Source organism: Chrysoperla carnea, chromosome 5, assembly GCF_905475395.1.
Source record: "Chrysoperla carnea chromosome 5, inChrCarn1.1, whole genome shotgun sequence".
In the NCBI taxonomy this organism is placed as follows: domain Eukaryota; kingdom Metazoa; phylum Arthropoda; class Insecta; order Neuroptera; family Chrysopidae; genus Chrysoperla; species Chrysoperla carnea.
The window spans coordinates 59,449,345-59,470,821 of record NC_058341.1 but is presented as its reverse complement, the minus strand read 5'-3'; the positions used below and the strand labels follow the sequence as shown (position 1 = coordinate 59,470,821).

General features: G+C 28.7%; 2 protein-coding genes across 2 annotated transcripts; one reads left to right on the top strand and one right to left on the bottom strand.

The window, feature by feature from the left end:
* Positions 1-4,311: 4,311 nt before the first annotated feature.
* LOC123301263 (zinc finger protein 2-like) lies at positions 4,312-8,213 on the bottom strand. Its single transcript, XM_044883998.1, has 3 exons — positions 7,844-8,213; positions 6,981-7,675; positions 4,312-5,621 (listed from the first exon to the last, which is right to left on the bottom strand). The coding sequence occupies exons 1-3, from the start codon at positions 8,211-8,213 to the stop codon at positions 4,413-4,415; spliced, it is 2,274 nt and encodes a 757-aa protein (XP_044739933.1). The 3' UTR covers positions 4,312-4,412.
* Positions 8,214-13,721: 5,508 nt separating this feature from the next.
* LOC123299877 (3-hydroxyisobutyrate dehydrogenase, mitochondrial) lies at positions 13,722-19,803 on the top strand. Its single transcript, XM_044882275.1, has 5 exons — positions 13,722-13,745; positions 15,985-16,067; positions 17,702-18,008; positions 18,383-18,593; positions 19,449-19,803. Exons 2-5 carry the CDS (start codon positions 15,999-16,001, stop codon positions 19,756-19,758), a joined length of 897 nt encoding a protein of 298 aa, XP_044738210.1. The 5' UTR covers positions 13,722-13,745; positions 15,985-15,998; the 3' UTR covers positions 19,759-19,803.
* Positions 19,804-21,477: the final 1,674 nt, after the last annotated feature.

Sequence of the window (21,477 nt, the reverse complement as noted above, 5' to 3'; positions counted from 1 at the left end):
TTTCCCATAAATTATAATATTATTAGCTCGGATTCCCATAAAATAAGAACCAATACGTTGATACGCATTTGAGCTTGATGTTTTTTTTTTGAGATATTTCTTATCAAATATTTGAGATATTATCAAGACAATATTCTGTGATTTTATAATTTATTGTTAATATGATGAAAGTAACAAAATTAATAAGAACATATTCTTCATTTTATGATTTTAATTACGATGAATATAGATTCATAAACAAAAATTTTTAACAAAAAAAACCGACTTCAAAAAACAAATTAATATGCACTAAAAAGTAAAAAAATAACGATAATATAATGTAGTTACAATTATTGTTATTTTTGGAGTCGGTGTCAGCCAATAAAACAACTGTGACAGAACAGTTTGCTACATTAACTTGGCTGACACCGACTTCAAAAATAAAATAATTTTAACTACATTATATTATCGTTATTTTTTTACTTTTTAGTGCATATTAATTTGTTTTGGAATTTTTTTTTTTAAGTCGGTTTTTTTTTTGTTAAAAGTGTTTTTATTTTGTGAGGGAATCTGAAGTACATTAACTAATTTGGCACTAAAAAAAGAATCATCGATGCAAATTTAGGTCTTACATGATTTTCTCATGGATGTCATTTAGAACTGGGTCAAATTAAAATGGCACCATCTTTCAAATAAAAAAAGAATCATCAAATTCGGTTCACCCAGTCGAAAGTTCTAAGTTAACAAACATTTAAAAAAATACTGTGAATTGAGAACATTTTCCTTTTTTGAAGTCGGTTAAAAAGTAATAAATATATTATTACAAAAGTGAATTATTTTACATAAATTTAATTAGTATAAAACATATCACTAATGATATTTTTTGTTAAACAAGTGAAAACAAACAATTGACTGAGTTAATTGTTGAAATACCATGCATAGTCAGTGTTGATTTCTTTATCACATTACATATACCAACATGTGACACATTTATAACTGATAATCAAGTATAGTACATATTATAAAATTTTCGCCCTAATTGTCGCCCTCACGGGTAAACAGTGATGTTTACGAAAAAATGTTTCAAACAAAAGTTGTTTAATTTTTGATAAGGAACATTTTTTACATTTAAACTTTTGTTCTATCTCTAACGGTTTACAAGATGGGTCCTACGGACCCAAGATCCAATTGACCTATGATGCTCATTTAAGAACTTGACCTCACTTTTAACGTCCTGAGTACGCTGTAAAAATTTCAGCTTGATATCTCTTTTCGTTTTTGAGTAATCGTGTCCACAGACGGACGGACGGACGGACGGACAACCGGAAATGGATTAATTAGGTGATTTTATGAACACCTATACCAATTTTTTTCCTAGCATCAATATTTTTAGGCGTTACAAAGTTGGGACTAAACTTATAATACTATGTATATTTCATATATACATGGTATAAAAAGTAAAATATTACAAAGCAAACAAGCATTTATTATTATTTCACTAAAAAAATTAAATAAGAGAAATTTTAAATAGAATTTCTAATGAAAAACAAAAATCACTTTCCAAAACATGTCTTTGAATACTAAACAACGATTTTTCGATGATATTTAATATTCCGTGCCGAATGCAAAAGATTACTAACACAGAGTACAATGAATATACAGTGTGTAACACTGCCGGACTAAAAAAAACTTGTATAATTAATTTTACAATGAAAAATCATTGTGTACAAAAAAAAAAAATCTCTGCTTATATAATTCAAGGTTAAAGGTCTCGAAAATAGGTTTTTTCTCGTAAACTATTAAGTTTATAGCAGTTTTAGTTATATTATAAAATTTATTTACGAGTTAATTTGAGTTATTTAGGAGCTTTTAATAAAATTTCCCGGCAAATAATATTTTTCGAAAAATTTAATTGAGAAAAGTAGAGTAAGTAGCTTACTCTACTACCTTAAAAATATCAAAAATATGTTATAAGTTAAAAATATTAAGAAAAAGAAATAAAAATAAATATTTCTAATTATTTTCTAATAATAAAAATATTTTATTTTAAATATTTTATATTTTCTTTAAATTATTTTTATATATTTTCAGCCAAATATCTGGAGAACTCTTCCGTTTATGGAAATTTAAGTTTAATTAATTAGTGTTTTTCAATAATTTTAATTTGACATTTTCTATAACATTAACATGTAAAGAACTGCAAATTAGTCATAACAGCCTCCTTTAACGCCAAAATATTACACTGGAAGTGCTGGCATCGATTTTATTATCCCTACCATGACTACGCACACAACGAATATATTCGTTATGACTAATGTTATATTGTTATGACTAATTTGCAATTCTTTACGTGTTAATGTTATATAATATGTCAAATTAAAATTATTGTAAAACACTAATTAATTAAACTTAATGCATTAAAAATTGTGAAAATAAGAAATCAAATTGCACAAATATTATTTTTCAAATGTAAATTATCATAATTATTTATTTAAATTTGTGAGACAATAATATTAAATTTTCAATGTAAGTCATAAATGCAATCCATACTTAATTATATATGCATCCATACAATTCTATAATTAAAGTAGTGTATCGCTACCATGGAAACGCCTCCAATAAAACTCACGCACGGTGCGAATATATACATATACATAAAATAGCTAAAATTGTTTTTCTGTTAATTTTTCAGTTTATTTATATAAAGTCCAAAGACAATTTGCTGTACTTGTTGCATTTATTATGAAATATACATAGTATATTAAGTTTAGTCCCAAGTTTGTAACGCTTAAAAATAATGATGCTAGGAAAAAAAATTTTGTCATAGCTGTTCATAAAATCACCTAATTAGTCCATTTCCGGTTGTCCGCCCGTCCGTCCGTCCGTCCGTCTGTGGACACGATAACTCAAAAACGAAAAAAGATATCGAGCTGAAATTTTTACAGCGTACTCAGGACGTAAAAAGTGAGGTCAAGTTCGTAAATGAGCATCACAGGTCAACTGGGTCTTGAGTCCGTAGGACCCATCTTGTAAACCGCTAGAGATAGAACAAAAGTTTAAATGTAAAAAATGTTCCTTAAAAAAAATAAAAAATTTTTGATTGAAACATTTTTTTGTAAACATCACTGTTTACCCACGAGGGCGTTAATTAGGTGCAAATTTTATAGTATGTATTAATATAGGAATATCAGTTGTGTGTGTGTCTATTTAAAAGTGAATATCTTTTGTTATTTACGTGACGTCAAAAAACCTTACGATTGCGCATCAACACTGTCTATACATTTTTGTATGTGTTATGTGATAAAGAAATCAACACTGACTATGCATGGTATTTCAACAATTAACTCAGTCAATTGTTTCTTTTCACTTGTTTTCTTCGAAAATAGATGTCAGGAAGAGTCATATTTTGCAAGGGAAGTTTTTTCTGAAAACACTGATAAAAATGAAACCAAGCTAAATCTATTAATTGATTAATAATCGATTAAAATCGCTATGTAAACTACTGGACTTGTTTCTTTCTTTTCAGATTTTATTTAACACAATTGGGTTTTTGATTTTTATACCATGTATATATGAAATATACATAGTATTATACCATGTATATATGAAATATACATAATATATTAATTTTAGTCCAAAGTTTGTAACGCCTAAAAATATTCATGCTTCGAAAAAAATTTTGGTATAGGGTGTTCATAGAATTACCTAATTAGTCCATTTCCGGTTGTCCGTCCGTCCGTCTGTGGACACGATACTCAAAAACGAAAAGAGATATCAAGATGAAATTTTTATAGCGTACTCAGGACCTAAAAACTGAGGTCAAGTTCGTAAATGAGCAATATGGGTCAATTGGATCTTGGATCCGTAGGACCCATCTTGTAAACCGTTAGAGATAGAGCAAATGCTTAAATATAAAAAATGTTCTTTATAAAAAAATAAACAACTTTTGTTTGAAACATTTTTTTATAAACATCACTGTTTACCCACGAGGGCGCTTATTAGGTGTAAATTTTATAGTATACATTAATATGGGAATATCAGTGTGTGTGTAGCTATTTAAAAGTGGAGATATTTTTTATTAACGTGGCGTCAAAAAACAAACGATTGCTTCATCAACACTGTCTATACATGGTATTTCAACAATTAACTCAGTCAATTGTTTGTTTTCACTTGTTTTTTTTTATTTTTAAACCAAAAAAACGTTATTTACAAAAATTATCAACAAAAAATAAACAAATATATTTTAAGGAAAAATTATCTAAATATTACATTAAAATGATTTTTATTTAGTATGAATACGTTTATGAACAATTAAATTAGTTTTATGTCGAAATGTTTTATTACAAATATTACATGAAAATGGTTTTTCTCCGCTGTGAATTAGTTTATGTGAAACTAAATAATGTTGATAAGTAAATGTTTTATTACAAATATCACATGAAAATGGTTTTTTCTCCGGTGTGAATTCGTTTATGTTTAACTAGCGAACCTTTCTGAGTAAATGCTTTATTACAAATAACACATGAAAATGGTTTTTCTCCACTATGAATTCGTTTGTGTGAAACTAAATGGTGTTGTTCAGTAAATGTTTTATTACAAATATTACATGAAAATGGTTTTTCTCCGGTGTGAATTCGTATATGTGAAACTAGCGAACCTTTCTGAGTAAATGTTTTATTACAAACATCACATGAAAATGATTTTTCTCCGGTGTGAATAAGTTTATGTTTAACTAAAATACTATTAAGAATAAATGTTTTATTACAAATATCACATGAAAATGGTTTTTCTCCGGTGTGAATTCGTTTATGTTTAACTAGCGAACCTTTCTGAGTAAATGTTTTATTACAAACATCACATGCAAATGATTTTTCTCCGCTGTGAATTCGTTTATGTTTATTTAGCGAACCTTTCTGAGTAAATGTTTGACTACAAACATCACAGGAAAATGGTTTTTCTCCGGTGTGAATACGTTTATGTGAAACTAAGTTATAATGATAAGTAAATATTTTATTACAAACATCACATGAAAATGGTTTTTCTCCGCTGTGAATTAGTTTATGTGAAACTAAATAATGTTGATAAGTAAATGTTTTATTACAAATATCACATGAAAATGGTTTTTCTCCGGTGTAAATTCGTTTATGTTTAACTAGCGAACCTTTCTGAGTAAATGTTTTATTACAAATATCACATGAAAATAATTTTTTTTCATAATTATCTTGTACTGATTCATAATTTGTTTCATCTTTAATTATGAACTCTGTATTTAATTGTTTTTCAAGTTTAATATTTTCGTAGTTAATTAAAGTAGTTGAATTTTCCAGTTTTTCATTTTTAGTTGGTATACATTCCAATGAATAACAATCGTTTAGAACTTCATTCTTAATTCTGCCGCCATGTTCCATTGTAAAACTATCTTCCAGACCTTCTTCAATGTGTTCACTTTCCATGTTGACATCGATGCCTTCTAATATTTCTTCTTTTATTATAAATTCTGTATTTAATTGTTTTTCCATTTTAATATTATTTTCACATTTGATTGTAATTGAATTTTTATCATTTTCATGAATGTTTTCAGGTTTCATATCACTACTGGTATCTGGTTTTTCATATGTAATTCGTACACGGCCCATTGTAATTTATTTCACTGTCTTCCCGAAATTGATTATTTAAAGTAAATTTTATTGCAAGGTCAAATATTAAATAAATTTTTGATTATGAAAAATATTTTTAACAATTTATGTAAACGTTTTATTTCAATGATTTGAATGATTTTAAGGTTTATGATCGATGACTATATTATAATAAAGGGTGCGTTCCAATATACACTGCGACAACTGTGAAAGATGGCGTTTATTCAGTATACTTTTATTGCCAACTATTAAGGATGGATGCCATGTCAAATTCGGCAGTACATCTAATTAATTTTTATAGAGAATCATACATACTAATATTGTATCTTTAATTAATTATTTATCATAAAACAAATATGTAATTTGACTTGAAATTTTCATAAAATAATGTCATAATGACATTTAAATGACATAAAAGTATGACTTTCCCAAAATTGAACTCAATTATTTCTACAAAAACAACAGTAACGACCAATTTTTTTTGCATAAAATAATTCTAAAAAGTGCATAGTTTTCAAAAATTAGTTTTTTTTTACTTGAGTTCAATTTTACGTATCATATTTTTTAATTTTTTTCTAACTTAAACTACTTCCGGGAAAAATAACCCGGAGTTAAATGACGCTTTCAATTTCGATTATTTCTCTTAAACCCACGGAAAAGTACTATTTTTTTTCCATGTAATCGAAAGAGTGGAGTTTATTCTTCAACATACTTTAAATTGAATAAAATAACTTCAAATTTAATATTGGGTATCCATCCTTAAGTAAGGTAGTGGTACTGAAAAAATGGTCCATTTCCTGGTTAATAGTAAAAATTATATTGATTAATAATCGATTCAAGTCGCTATGTAAACGATTCACCATGGGAACTGATTCTAGAGCTCTTTGGTGGTATATAACATGTCAAATTTCAACAAAAATAAGAGTACAAACGTCTCAAAAGTTAAAATAATTTATTTTTTTGTTATTTCACTCATTATTAAAATATAAATAAACAATTCAATCATAGCCATGCATAAATTTGACTTATCGCTAGAATCAGTTCCCAGAACCTGCTTCTTTCTTTTCAGATTTTATTCAACAGTCGGGTTTTTGATATTTTTTAAATTATTATTTTATTTTTAAGCCAAAAAAACCTTATTTACACAAATTTACATTAAAATGATTTTTATTTAGTATGAATACGTTTATGACCAATTAAAGAAATTTTTTGTCGAAATGTTTTATTACAAATATTACATGAAAATGGTTTTTCTCCGGTGTGAATTAGTTTATGTGAAACTAAATAATGTTGATAAGTAAATGTTTTATTACAAATATCACATGAAAATGGTTTATCTCCGGTGTGAATTCGTTTATGTCCAACTAAATTGCTTTGCTGAGTAAATGTTTTATTACAAATATTACATGAAAATGGTTTTTCTCCTCTGTGAATTCGTATATGTGAAACTAGCGAACCTTTCTGAGTAAATGCTTTATTACAAATAACACATGAAAATGGTTTTTCTCCGGTATGAATAAGTTTATGCCGAACTAAAATACAATTCTGAGTAAATGTTTTATTACAAATATCACATGAAAATGGTTTTTCTCCGCTGTGAATTAGTTTATGTGAAACTAAATAATGTTGATAAGTAAATGTTTTATTACAAATATCACATGAAAATGGTTTTTCTCCGGTGTGAATTCGTTTATGTTTAACTAGCGAACCTTTCTGAGTAAATGTTTTATTACAAATATCACATGAAAATGATTTTTCTCCAGTATGAATACGTTTATGTGAAACTAAATGGTGTTGTTCAGTAAATGTTTTATTACAAATATTACATGAAAATGGTTTTTCTCCTCTGTGAATTCGTATATGGTAAACTAGCGAACCTTTCTGAGTAAATGCTTTATTACAAATAACACATGAAAATGGTTTTTCTCCACTATGAATTCGTTTGTGTGAAACTAAATGGTGTTGTTCAGTAAATGTTTTATTACAAATATTACATGAAAATGGTTTTTCTCCTCTGTGAATTCGTATATGTGAAACTAGCGAACCTTTCTGAGTAAATGCTTTATTACAAATAACACATGAAAATGGTTTTTCTCCGCTGTGAATTCGTTTATGTTTAACTAAATGATGTTGCCAAGTAAATGTTTTATTACAAATATTACATGAAAATGGTTTTTCTCCGGTGTGAATTCGTTTATGTTTAACTAAATAATGTTGATGAGTAAAACTTTTATAACAAATATCACATGAAAATGATTTTTTTTCATAATTATCTTGTACTGATTCATAATTTGCTTCATCTTTAATTATGAGCTCTGTATTTAATTGTTTTTCAAGTTTAATATTTTCGAAGTTGATGATTGTACTTGAATACTTTTCATCTTCCAGACCTTCTTCAATTTGTCCACTTTCCATGTTGACATCGATGCCTTCTAATATTTCTTCTTTTATTATAAATTCTGTATTTAATTGTTTTTCCATTTTAATATTATTTTCACAGTTGATTTTAATTGAATTTTTATCATTTTCATGAATGTTTTCAGGTTTCATATCACTACTGGTATCTGATTTTTCATATGTAATACGTACACGGTCCATTGTAATGAAATTTATTATTTAAAATAAATTTTATTGCAAAGTAAAATATTAAATAAATCTTTGATTATATAAAATATTTTTAACAATTTATGTAAACATGTTATAACCTCAAAGTTATTTCAATGATTTGAATGATTTTAAGTTTGATGATTCTGATAGCTCCGTATAGTTAGCAGGTAAAATTGTTATTTTTCACTCAAACTATTTCCATTCATTTGGGAATCGTTTGGGAGGATTTGGGAATATAATTTTAGAATTTGGGAAATACTAGTTTTCCTGTAATTAATGATTCTTTTTTCAGCGTATAGTTAGCAGGTAGGAAATTAAATCCACTTAATTTTTATGTTATTCGAAAGGAAATCATTTGGGAATTACGATAAACACGGTTTCAGAGTTTGGGAATGTATAATTAATTAATTACACCTATTTTTTAGTTAATTGATAGGTTATGTTAATTAACCGTACATTAATTGTTATATAGCAGTATGGCGCCAATATTCAAATATTACTGAATAATTTATTTTATAATTTATGTAAATGTTAAGTTTTATTTTGCCTTAAAACTGTTCCTATTCAATTGGAAATCGTTTGGGAAGATTTAGGAATATAATTTTATTATTTAGGACTGATTAGTTTTCATTTAATTAATTAGTTTTTCAAAGCGTATACTTAGAAGGTAAAAAATTAAATTTTCACCATTTTTACGTTATTTGATAATAATTTACATGGAGACTAATCTAATTAATTTGGGAATCATATTAATCACGGTTTCATCATTTGGGAAAGTATAATTAATTTATTAATTACATTTATTTTTTAGTTGATTTTTTTGTGGTTATATTAATGGCGGCAATATTCAAATGTTACTTCTTTGACAATAATTTTGTATTTTTAATTTATGTAAATGTTAAGCTTTATTTTTCATTAAAACTATTCTTATTCAATTGGGAATCGTTTGGGAAGATTTAGGAATATAATTTTATTATTTAGGACTGATTAGTTTTCATGTAATTAATTAGTTTTTCAAAGCGTATACTTAGAAGGTAAAAAATTCAATTTTCGCCATTTTTACGTTATTTGATAATAGTTTATATGGAGACTAATCTAATTAATTTGGGAATCACATTAAACACGGTTTCATCATTTGGGAAAGTATAATTAATTTATTAATTACATTTATTTTTTAGTTGATTTTTTTGTGGTTATATTAATGGGTTATATTAATCAGGTGGTTTAAAATTGGAACTACGGAAAAAACAGCCCATTAATTTTATTGCCAGTTGGCGGGATTTATCTGATTTGAATTTGAATAGTTTTATTGGCCTTAAAAATTAGTAAGTACAAGTACAAATTGTAACTACTGAATTCGGGTCTTCTTCTGATATTAACTAGTACGAATTATTATCACCATTTGACGAGTTGCAACTCCCAGTTATCAATAATAGTTACTGGTTAAAACAAAATACAGTTCAATATATACTGTCACCCTGTTTTTGGACACCATTCAATCAAATAACAATAATTTTACCATGTATATATGAAATATACATAGTATATTAAGTTTAGTCCCAAGTTTGTAACGCTTAAAAATAATGATGCTAGGAAAAAAATTTTGTCATAGGTGTTCATAAAATCACCTAATTAGTCCATTTCCGGTTGTCCGTCCGTCCGTCCGTCTGTGGACACGATAACTCAAAAACGAAAAAAGATATCGAGCTGAAATTTTTACAGCATACTCAGGACGTAAAAAGTGAGGTCAAGTTCGTAAATGAGCATCATAGGTCAATTGGGTCTTGGGCCCGTAGGACCCAACTTGTAAACCGTTAGAGATAGAACAAAAGTTCAAATGTAAAAAATGTTCCTTATCAAAAATTAAACAACTTTTGTTTGAAAAATTTTTTCGTAAACATCACTGTTTACCCGTGAGGGCGCCAATTAGGCGGAAATTTTATAATATATACTATACTTGATTATCAGTTATGTATGTGTCACATGTTTGTATGTGTAATGTGATAAAGAAATCAACACTGACTATGCATGGTATTTCAACAATTAACTCAGTCAATTGTTTGTTTTCACTTGTTATATTATAGCTTTGACATATGTACAAAAATTTGCATTTCTAGTGTAGAACATCGTTTTGGGAGGCGAAGCCATTTGACTAATTTTTATGATTTTATGAATCACTAACTCTCCCCCAACATTCTAGGAAAAAAATGGGTGTCCCAAATTTGTAAGAAATAAGTTAAATGGCTGGTCTATTTGCCAGCTTATAATTACAAATAAATCATTGTATGTTGAAGGTCACGGTGCGACAATGTATAATGAATTTCTTCGACCACCCCTATATCGTATATCTCAAAAAGCTTCATCACGTATTTGTTATTTAATTTAAAATAACGAGCTTATCTATGAAGTAAAGAAAATTTATAAATATTCCAATAGGGTATAAATTGATATTCAATTGAGAACAAATAAGCTGTTACTTAAGTCTGAATTCAGACTACAGAGGATTTTTTTCTGCATTAAATTACAGGAGCTATTTTATTATTCGAATAGGTTCAGTATCACGTACTGAATGTAAATGCACAAAATCCTTACAAAAATAGGCGGGGGAGGTGCCTCCATTTTAAGGAAAACCGTTTTAGGCTACATCTCCATAACCGTGCACTTTATTTGTAGATAATTAAATTTCCTACCTTTTTAGTTAATTTTAATATTTAAAAAATTTCAATGGGTGATCGTTGCTTTTGCAGGTAAGAAGGCAAATTATTTATTGCTAATTATGTCACTAACGTTAACATTTTTCATACATTTATTGAATTTTTATTATTACACTATGTATACCTCTTTTTTATTCATCTTGCAACCGGTTGTTGCAGTATTAAACGCGTTATAGCTTCATAAATTTTAATTTTAGAAAAATAAGTTTAAAGTAAAAGTTTTAGGAAATTTGTAAATTTAAAAGTTAAGTTATTATCATTTTCTTGTTTAAACAAATATTAGAAGAGATATCGGTCAAATAGTCAATAAGTAAAACGTCATAGTCATAAACGGTTCATAGTATAAGTCATAAACGGTTAGTGAGACAAAAAAAAATTGTTTTACAAAAAAGGTAGCTAATTTAATTACATACAATAAAGATTATTACTATTTTTGGTATAAAGTGCACGGTTATGGAGATATAGCCTAAAACGGTGTTCCTTAAAATGGAGACACCTCCCCCGGCTATTTTTGTAAGGATTTTGTGCATTTACATTCAGTACGTGATACTGAACCTATTTAAATAACAAGTGAAAACAAACAATTGACTGAGTTAACTGTTGAAATACCATGTATAGACAGTGTTGATGCGCAATCGTTTGTTTTTTTGACGTCACGTAAATAACAAAAGGTATTCACTTTTAAATAGACACACACACAACTGATATTCCTATATTACTATATATATTATAAAATTTGCACCTAATTAACGCCTTCGTGGGTAAACAGTGGTGTTTACAAAAAAATGTTTCAAACAAAAGTTTTATATTTTTTTATAAGGAACATTTTTTACATTTAAACTTTTGTTCTATCTCTAACGGTTTACAAGATGGGTCCTACGGATCCAAGACCCAATTGACCTATGATGCTCATTTACGAACTTGACCTCACTTTTTACGTCCTGAGTACGCTGTAAAAATTTCAGCTCGATATCTTTTTTCGTTTTTGAGTTATCGTGTCTACAGACGGACGGACGGACAACCGGAAATGGATTAATTAGGCGATTCTATGAACACCTATACCAAAATTTTTTTCGTAGCATCAATATTTTTAAGCGTTACAAACTTGGTACGAAACTTAATATACTATGTATATTTCATATATACATGGTATAATAAAATACCTCCTGTAATTTTGTACATTATGGACAAGAGTAACTTGCTTCTATATAACCTGTAGTATTTCCCCAGCTAAAAGTTTTCATCCCAAAAATAATATTTTATTATTGATTATATTTTTAATTTCATAATTTCATAAACAACACTGATAATAGTTATTAATGCTACAAGTGGGATAACTAGCAAATAATCTGACAGTCGTGGTGTTGCGGCATGAGCGTAAGGTTATGAGACATTCTTATGAAGACGAGTGTGGTAGATGTCGCTACGAGCCGTAGGCGAGTTGCGACAACCACACGAGTCTTCATAAGAATGTCTCATAACCTTAGAGCGAATGCCGTAATCACGACTGTCATATTTGCTAGTTATTCCGCAAGTAGCATTCAATACTTTTTACAACAATCGCTCGGGAAGTTGACTTTGAGAGAAATTTATCAATTTGAGAAATGATTTATTTACTTATTTTAAATTTAAATTTTATTGCATACAAATTTTTATTGCTCGTTCATTTTAATTTCAATTTTTAATTTTGTTTTTTTGTATGTAACACTCGCGTTTGACACAATCAGTGTGGTAACTTTAATAAATGAGGGTTAAGATTGATTACTTATTTTTTTTTAGTACAGATGGCGTGTCAGTAGTACATACAATTATGTAGTCTATAACCGAACATGTGCGTTTATGAAACACCTATAACCGAACATGTGCGTTTATGAAACACATATAGTTAAGTATGCGATTATTGTGTATTTTGAAGGTGACATACAGCGCTCGAAAAGTCTACTTCCCGAGTGGGCGTTGTAAAAAATAAATTAAACATTACTGATAATAATAATATTATAAAATGTTAAAAACAAGCCTCTTTAATAACGTCACATATTAACACTTTTTCATCATTTGCATACCTTAGATTATATATTTTACTAGATAGGGCTAACGTATACCAAGTATGTACATTTTTTCTTCACAGAGAAGATTAACAAAGACAACAATACAATATTCAAACAACTGACAGAGAAACACAATAAGAGAGAATGATATTCACTGCGCATGATCATATTGACGGAAATCAGCTGTTTCAATAGTTTCTGTTTGTTTAATTAATTCTGTGTTAAAGATCTATAAAATGGTTAGATATTGTTTTATTTGGAAGGAATATTTTAAAGTAGACTTGTATCACAGGTTAGTAAAGTTTAATTATGAAATAATATTTATTAAATGAAAATTATTATGTTGTAAATATGCGCCAAGATAATATATTGTATATTAAGACATGCGTATTAATAATCATGTTTCGTCATTTATTATCCTTCTCAATCATCTTGGTATGTAGAGATGGTTCTTTCTCACTCTGTTGCCAATTCTAGTTAGTATATTTTCAAAGTTGCATACGTATATGTATAATTATAAAATATTATTTTGAATAAAATTTTAAATCATAAGTATTGATGACCTAATGTTTTAAGGTCACAAACATTTATAATAATTATTGTTTTCGATTTGTTTTAAATTAAATTATTTTATTTAATTATTAAATTACCACCGAACTGAATAAAAGTTTTTTTTTTTTTGTTTTCAATTATTATAATCTAAGTTTTATTTTTAAAAATGTTTCGTCCAACAATATTAATTACTACTAATCTATTTAAAAGTAAGTATAATAATGTAATTTATTAATATTAATATTCGTAAGCATTTAAAAAGAAAACGTTTAAGTATGGAAAGCAAGTTTTCACTGATTTTTTTTTTTGTCAAATTAATGATTATGTTAATTATTTCGAAAAGAAAGATGTTTTTTGTAAATTAATACTTAGTATATTATGGCTACTACGATTTATACAGGGTGAAACCATCCGTGTCACCGTCGGCCGGCCTTAGCCATCTTGACGCCTCGGGCGAGCCATGCATTTGACGCTCTTCTAGGTATACTTATTTGACTATATTTCTAATTTGTACCATCGTATATATTATTACTCTAGCAAGTTTTTTTCTGCCCTACCCTTATCTTTCTTATTTCTTTATCAGATTCTATGATTCCACCTCTCATTTTCAAGCTTATTATGTGCAGGTTTGAAGAAAAATATACTCACGGTCTAAAAATGTACCGCTTAGAAAAAAACACGCTAGGTCAATAATTTGAACGAAAAAATATCATCATAAATTTAAATAAATTCAAATAAGTTTATTAGGCAAACATATTAGTTTTTAGAGGTGCTCTCCTAATATTCTAGACATATAATACTCGAAACAGTATTAGGCAAACATGTTAGTTTTTACAGACGTTCTCCAAATACTCTATACATATTCTTCTAATATTAATTTAAGAACTGATTTTTCCACCACTTTTCTACAAAATTTGTTGTTTGTTGTTTTTAGCCACGAGTACAGGATAGCCACGGGTTACCTTAACTACGGAAGCGGAATTAATCACGGGCCAAGCTAGTATTTTTTATTGAATTAAACAAACATTATTATCATTAATAATAAGCTATTTTACCAATTCATTCTCTAAACAATCTACCTATCCATCTAAATGTGACCGAATCTGTGTAACCTGACATCAGATTCGTATTCAGCGATCAAAAATAACTACTAGATGACAGTTTTAAGTCAAAATACGCATTTCAAAAAAAATGTATGCTACATATGCCCCCGCTGGAGCCATATGCTCTTCTATTACTAGGTTAAGTTGGCTGAATATTCCTTGGAGTCCTATAAACACGTTACAAAAAGTTTAATCAAAATCGTTTCCCAGCTTTTCCTCTACTGTATTATTAAATGTATGAAGTTATTACATAACAATTTGCGAGCGCTTCATTTGAAAGTTAACATCCGCATTTGCATTCGCGAATATTGGAAATAAACATTCGCACTCGCGAATGTACAATATACAACATTCGTCCCATCACTGATATGTAACTCTTGAAGATTGTGCTTTTTGATAAAGTTTAATGTTTCGATAGGTGTTGTCTGACTGTCTTCGAGATAGTGTTGCAAACCTAAAACTTCATCGCACAACAAATCTCAATCAATATCAGATTTAAAATTGATTCTTAACTTGTCTTGCAGTACACAACAATTTCGCATTAGTTCTTCTTTATTTTGACTATTTTTTATCTCAAACAGCAAATTCCATATGAAAAGTTTTGCATCTGTTGAAATCTTTTCTTTATAGATACAAGCACTTAATCGCGTTTATGGTTTAAAATTACTGTTATAAATTAATACGCTGAGTTTAGTTTTCCTTTAGATCGATAGATATTCAAATTAAGTGGCTAAGTTGGTCTGGTATGCGCGGCACTGTAGAAAACCTGCAGCAGCCTTTTACAGCAAAGTCAATAATCTCGTTAAATACGGATTGTCAATCATAGACGAAATAATAAAAGATGTTAAAAATTCGAGTCACATTATCAAAAAAAAATCATTTCCAACATTAAAATTTCTTTCTGGAAATCCTAAAACTTTTTAAATATGCAAAATTTCGAAAAAAGTTTGGAACAAAAGTTGTTATAAGTATTGTTATCAACCATTTTTGCCATAATCTTTTCTTAAGTAATATCAGTAATTGACTTTTCCTAAAATTCAGAACGATTTTTTGAACCCGAACGGTTAAACTTATGTGAAGTACCTTGAATAATCAATTATTAATATTAAACCCAAAAAAACTTGTTTCTGCATAGCTCAATCTAATCAAGGTCAACAAATTGAGTAAAGGCTTAAGTTTGATATGCACATTGAATAAAATCATAATAATCAACAATCATGATCATTTTTTAACCCAAAAAATTCTGCTCGATTCGGATTCCGATATCTTTAATTTTCGTATAGGATAACTGTAAATTTTCTGTGTTTCTGTTAACAAAATATCAGTCAATTTTATTTTTCCGCAGATTCCAGTCGGCAAATGTCACATGTGGGGGTTATTGGTATTGGAAATATGGGAAACCATATGGCTCGAAATCTATTAAAAAATGTAAGTATAATTATACATTTTTATGAAACAAGTTATTAATTTCAGAAAAAAGAAAATCGGTTAACCAGCAATGATTTTTTATACCATGTATATGAAATATATCAAGGTATACTAAGTTTAGTCCCAAGTTTGTAACGCTTAAAAATATTGGTGCTACGAACAAAATTTTATTATGGATGTTCATAAAATCCATTTCCGATTGTCCGTCTGTCTGTCCGTCCGTCTGTACGTGAACACGACAACTCAAAAAAAAAAGAGATATCAAGCTAAAATTAAAGCGTGCTTAGGACGAAAAAATTGTAGTCGAGTTCATAAATGAGCAAGCACACAGCTCAATTGGGTCTTGGGTCTGTAGGACCATCTTGTAAACCGTTAGAGAAATAACAAAAGTTTAAGTGTAAAAAATGTTCCTTATCAAAAATTAAACAACTTTTGTTTGAAACATTTTTTCCTAAACATCACTTTTTACCGGTGAGAACGCAAATTAGTATATGTATACAGGTATTACATATAATTTAAATTTATACGTTACATATATTATGTATCTGTTTGTTAGCATATTGCTTTATCCACTGAGGAAGTGACAAGAAAGATACTCTTATTACTTTGTATGTTTGTTTATCTTTCTTTACTTACATGACGTTAAAAAAAACGATTGTGTAATCAACACTGTCTGTACATGGTATTTTAACAATTAACTCAGTCAACTGTTTGTTTTCACTTATTTTATATAAACATATACGTTAACGTAGAATTTGGGATATTAAAAAACTTTTCTACATAATACGATATGCATATTAAGCCAGGTATCACATTTTAAGGTATTACTAGCGCCATGCATCTAAAAATATTTTTGCAAGACAAATTCCAAAGATATAGTTTGCAACGACATAATGCTGTAAACAAAATTTTAGGACCATCTCCGTTAGCTGCTACAGTAAAACCTCATCGATTGTGTTTCTTAGGTATCAAATATCATTAGTAGGGCATGGGTTGGTGGTACAAATGTTACTATTTGTTAATAAACAATAAGTTGACAAAATTAATAAATAGGCAACTTGAATTACGTATAGGTTATACATGTACAATAGTTTTCGATTATTTGACAAACGTTTAACATTTTCGTCATTCAAGTTGCCTATTTACTAATTTTTTAAGTGAACATTGATCGTTCCATTGAATTAACAACTTATTGTTTATTAACAAATAGAAACATTTGCACCACTAACTGATGCCTTACTAATGATATTTGACATCTAAGAAACACATTCCATGAGGTTTTAGACAAATACGGACGGTTTTCTTTCATTTTCCTTTATTAGCCGATTTTTGTAACATCTTTTATTGTACTAATACTATTTAGAAGACATTTTTAAACATTTTTAGTTCGCAATTTTGCTATAGAAAATAACTTTGCAAAAAGCTATATACAGCGTGTCTACTTAAGTTGGCTCCATATTTAAGTTTTATATATTTTTATTGGAAGGTTTACGATTTTATTAGAAGATTCTTAAGAGGAAATTCTCTTAGTTTCCGGAGCTCTTGCGCCACGGGATTGTTTTTTGTTGTTTCTTCTGTTTTTTTTTATATTTATTTATGAAGTATAAAAATTGAATTATTCATATATTTTCTAGGGTCATGAACTATCTGTATACGACTTATCTGAAACAGTATTACATAAATTAAAATCACATTCGAGTAAAGTCACCGTTTGTAAAAATCCAAGAGAAGTAGCAGAACAGTCTGAAGTGGTTCTAACAATGTTACCAAACAATGATATCGTTTTAGACACATATTTACGTGATGATGGTGTATTAAAAGGTGCTACTAAGGGTAAAATTTTAGTAGATTCTTCGACCACAGCACCATCTGTTTCAAAAAAAGTCTTTGAACACGCAAATAAGAATAATGTGGAGTTTATTGATGCACCTGTATCAGGAGGTAAGAATAGAAAATTTTTACAATGACAAAACTTCGAATTACGTTGATCGAAAAATTAATAGAATTATGGATGAAACGAACTAAAAAAAAGGGGTGTTATAAGTTTGACCACTATGTGTGTGTGTCTATCTGTCTGTGGCATCGTAGCGCCTAAACAGATGAACCGATTTTGATTTTTTTTCGTTTCGTTTGAAAGGTAATGTTCTTAGCTATGTTTCAAGTGCGAGTTTAGGGTTCCGTACCCGAAAAATTTGTCTGCGGTTTTTTAATTTTGTAAATTTCACTTGTGTTCCTTATTATTTTTGGGATATCAAGAGTGAAATTGTAAGTAAAATTTTCAAACAAATAAAATATTTACTTTATTTGTTTTTTAGGCGTTATTGGAGCTGAAAATCAAACTTTAACATTTATGGTTGGTGGTGCCGAATCTACAATGAAACGTGTGGAAAAAGTACTCTTAAGCATGGGTAAAAGAGCCGTACATTGTGGTGATGTCGGAAGTGGTCAAGCCGCTAAAATTTGTAATAACATGTTGCTAGCAATATCCATGATTGGAACATCAGAATGTTTGAATTTAGGAATTAAGTAAGTATGATCTTGAAAATTAAAATGTATCTGCCTTTCAAAAGCCTGATTACAACTGGAAAGCAAGAAAGCAATGTCCTGTATTATATTTTTGAAGAAATTGCACAGATATTTTCGACAATTAAGTACCTTGAATTTGGATTTTGCAATTTGAACGCTTTAGCTTAGTTTTAAGAGGCTGTTCAGATATGTGTGGTGATAAAAATGACAAAAAATATATAAATTTTCCATTCCACTTCCAGTTGCTGAAAAAAGCTAGCATCGATTCACCTAGTAACCAAACATACATACCGAACTTCAGCTCATTTGAATAAAAATGGTCTGACGGGGTACCCAAAAGTATCCGAAAACAAATATACAGTGTACAGGCTACTTAAGTTGGCTCCATATAAAAAATTACTAATCTAAAATATTAGCTATTCACTTTTGACATCGAATTTGTTGTGCAAAACTTTTGAGTCCATTTTGGCTAAACTGTACGGTTTGTGGGAAAATGTTTCAAACTAAAAATGTTACTTTTTTAATCAATAGCAACTTTCTAATTTAAAGTGTTCATCTATCGATAACTATTTATGGAGTAAAGTAAGCTTTTCATTGAGCTTGAAAACATAGATCAAGTTTATAATGTCTGCTTATAAGATGTGTGCTTAGACACCCATCATTTTTTGCTTGAAGCATTTTTATCGATAAAAGCTATTTTTCGAGTTTCAAGCATATTTCAACTTAAAAAAAAAAAACCTGTATACTTCCACCCTTAGTTGAGTTTAAATAATAATAGTCTAAGAGGCAAACGAACTCAGTCAAAATTGTCTCTAAACCTATAAAAATAAATAAATGTATTTTTTTAATGTGTAGATTAGGTCTTAATCCAAAAACATTAACGGATATTATAAATACATCAACTGGACGATGCTGGTCATCAGATTCATACAATCCTGTACCAAATATGCTACCAAATGTACCATCAAGCAATGATTATAAAGGTGGTTTTAGTACGGATCTAGTATTAAAAGATCTAGGTTTGGCTCAAGATGCAGCAACAGATACACATTCAACAATATTCTTAGGAGCTCTATCACATCAAATTTATTCAACATTATCGAATAATGGATTTGGAAACAAAGATTTTGCATACGTTTATCAATTTTTAAAAGGCAATAAATGAGATGTACTTTTATGTTATTTTTTATTAAAATTTATACTGAATATATTTATTGTTGTTTCGTTTTTTTTTTTTTTTTTGGGTTTCATATTTTTACGGGTACTCCAATAAACGAGGTGAAAAAAAGACGAAATCTCTAAATATTCATTTATAGCACCGATTTCGATGAAAATTTGGGATTACGCTTTATTGCACCCTCTAGATCAAAAGTTGTGTGCTTATAATGAAGCTTTTTTTCTAGGGGGTGGTAATCACCCCTTCTAGCGGGTACAAAAATATATTTTGAAAATGGCAGCGGAAATGGATAGAGCGATGAAATCTAAGCAAAAAGTGTCTAAGTATATTTCTAAAAGTCCATACTTTTCGAGTTAATGGTGATTGAAATTCGGAGTAACGTTAAATAACTAAAAAATTTGACGTTTATTGAAAAAAATATATCATACACTTTTTAAATTACTATGGTTCAAACGTTGTTCTAGCATGGATCTCTTTACATCAAGGAATACTGGGCGTCAAATTTGCTGACTAAGCAGGTGGAAGCAACACTTATTGAAAAGATATCAAACCCAATTCAATCGCCCACCGTAAAGTCAAGAAATACATGAATCATGTAATACTCGCCAACGACGAAAACAAAAATGGCAACAGCTCCCACCTCTTTTAAGCTTCAAGAAATACGCAAAACATCATAAAAAAATTGCCAAGTCTTAACCTTTGAAAATATACCAACTGGCATTGGCAACAGAGTGAGAACCACATCTTCAAGATGATTGAGAAGTCTAATAAATGACGAAGCATGATTATTAATGCACATGTTTTAATATATAATATAATAACCATTTTTAGAACATAAAGTAAATATTGAAGCAGCTGACTTCCGTGAATACGACCATGCGCATTGAATACCATGTTCTGTTATTGTGTTTCTCTGTCAGTTGTTAAATTTTCTGTTGTTGTCTTTGTTAATCTTCTCTGTGAAGCAAAATTGTACATAATAGGGCTTTTCATTTACAAAATGATTCTGTTTTGTTTCGGACTGTTTTCAATCAAGTAAAGACATATCTTATATCTTCTATCCTTGTCAAAATGCGCTGCTTGAAAAAGATAAAATATATTTAACTTTCTTAGATTGAATAGTTTTTTGACAACTGTCCAAAACAAAAGCAAATCGATGAAAAGGTCTATTGGTACATGATGGGCCTATCTAGTAATAGATGATCTAAGGTCTTAACTGCCAAGAGTACAGTATTCATGTAACATCATAAATAATCCAAACCAATTGCAATGCCCACATTACAATACTACAATGTCGGTACTCCACGGTCTCTCAGAGTGCCACAGATATCAACAGGAAAGAAACAAAAATCAAGTACCGAGAGATTTACGATAAATACTTATTATACTTACTTACTCTCTGTAAATAAAATAAATAAATAATATAAAGTCCCTGTAGTCGCTAATAACCAAGAAGTTAAAAAGTGACCTAAAATGAATAAAATAACATATATCAAAAACCACCAAATGTTATTTAATACTTTATGTCCCCTTTCTACCAAAAGAAACAAGCAACAATAGACCTTTTCATTTTAAAAAGTTATTACCTTTTCTTTCGGACAATTTGTTAAAAAATTAATGTGATAAAATGATTAACAAATATCTTTGTTCAACTTATTACTGTCTATCCGAAACAATAATGAATCGCAATTGAAATGAAAAACCCTA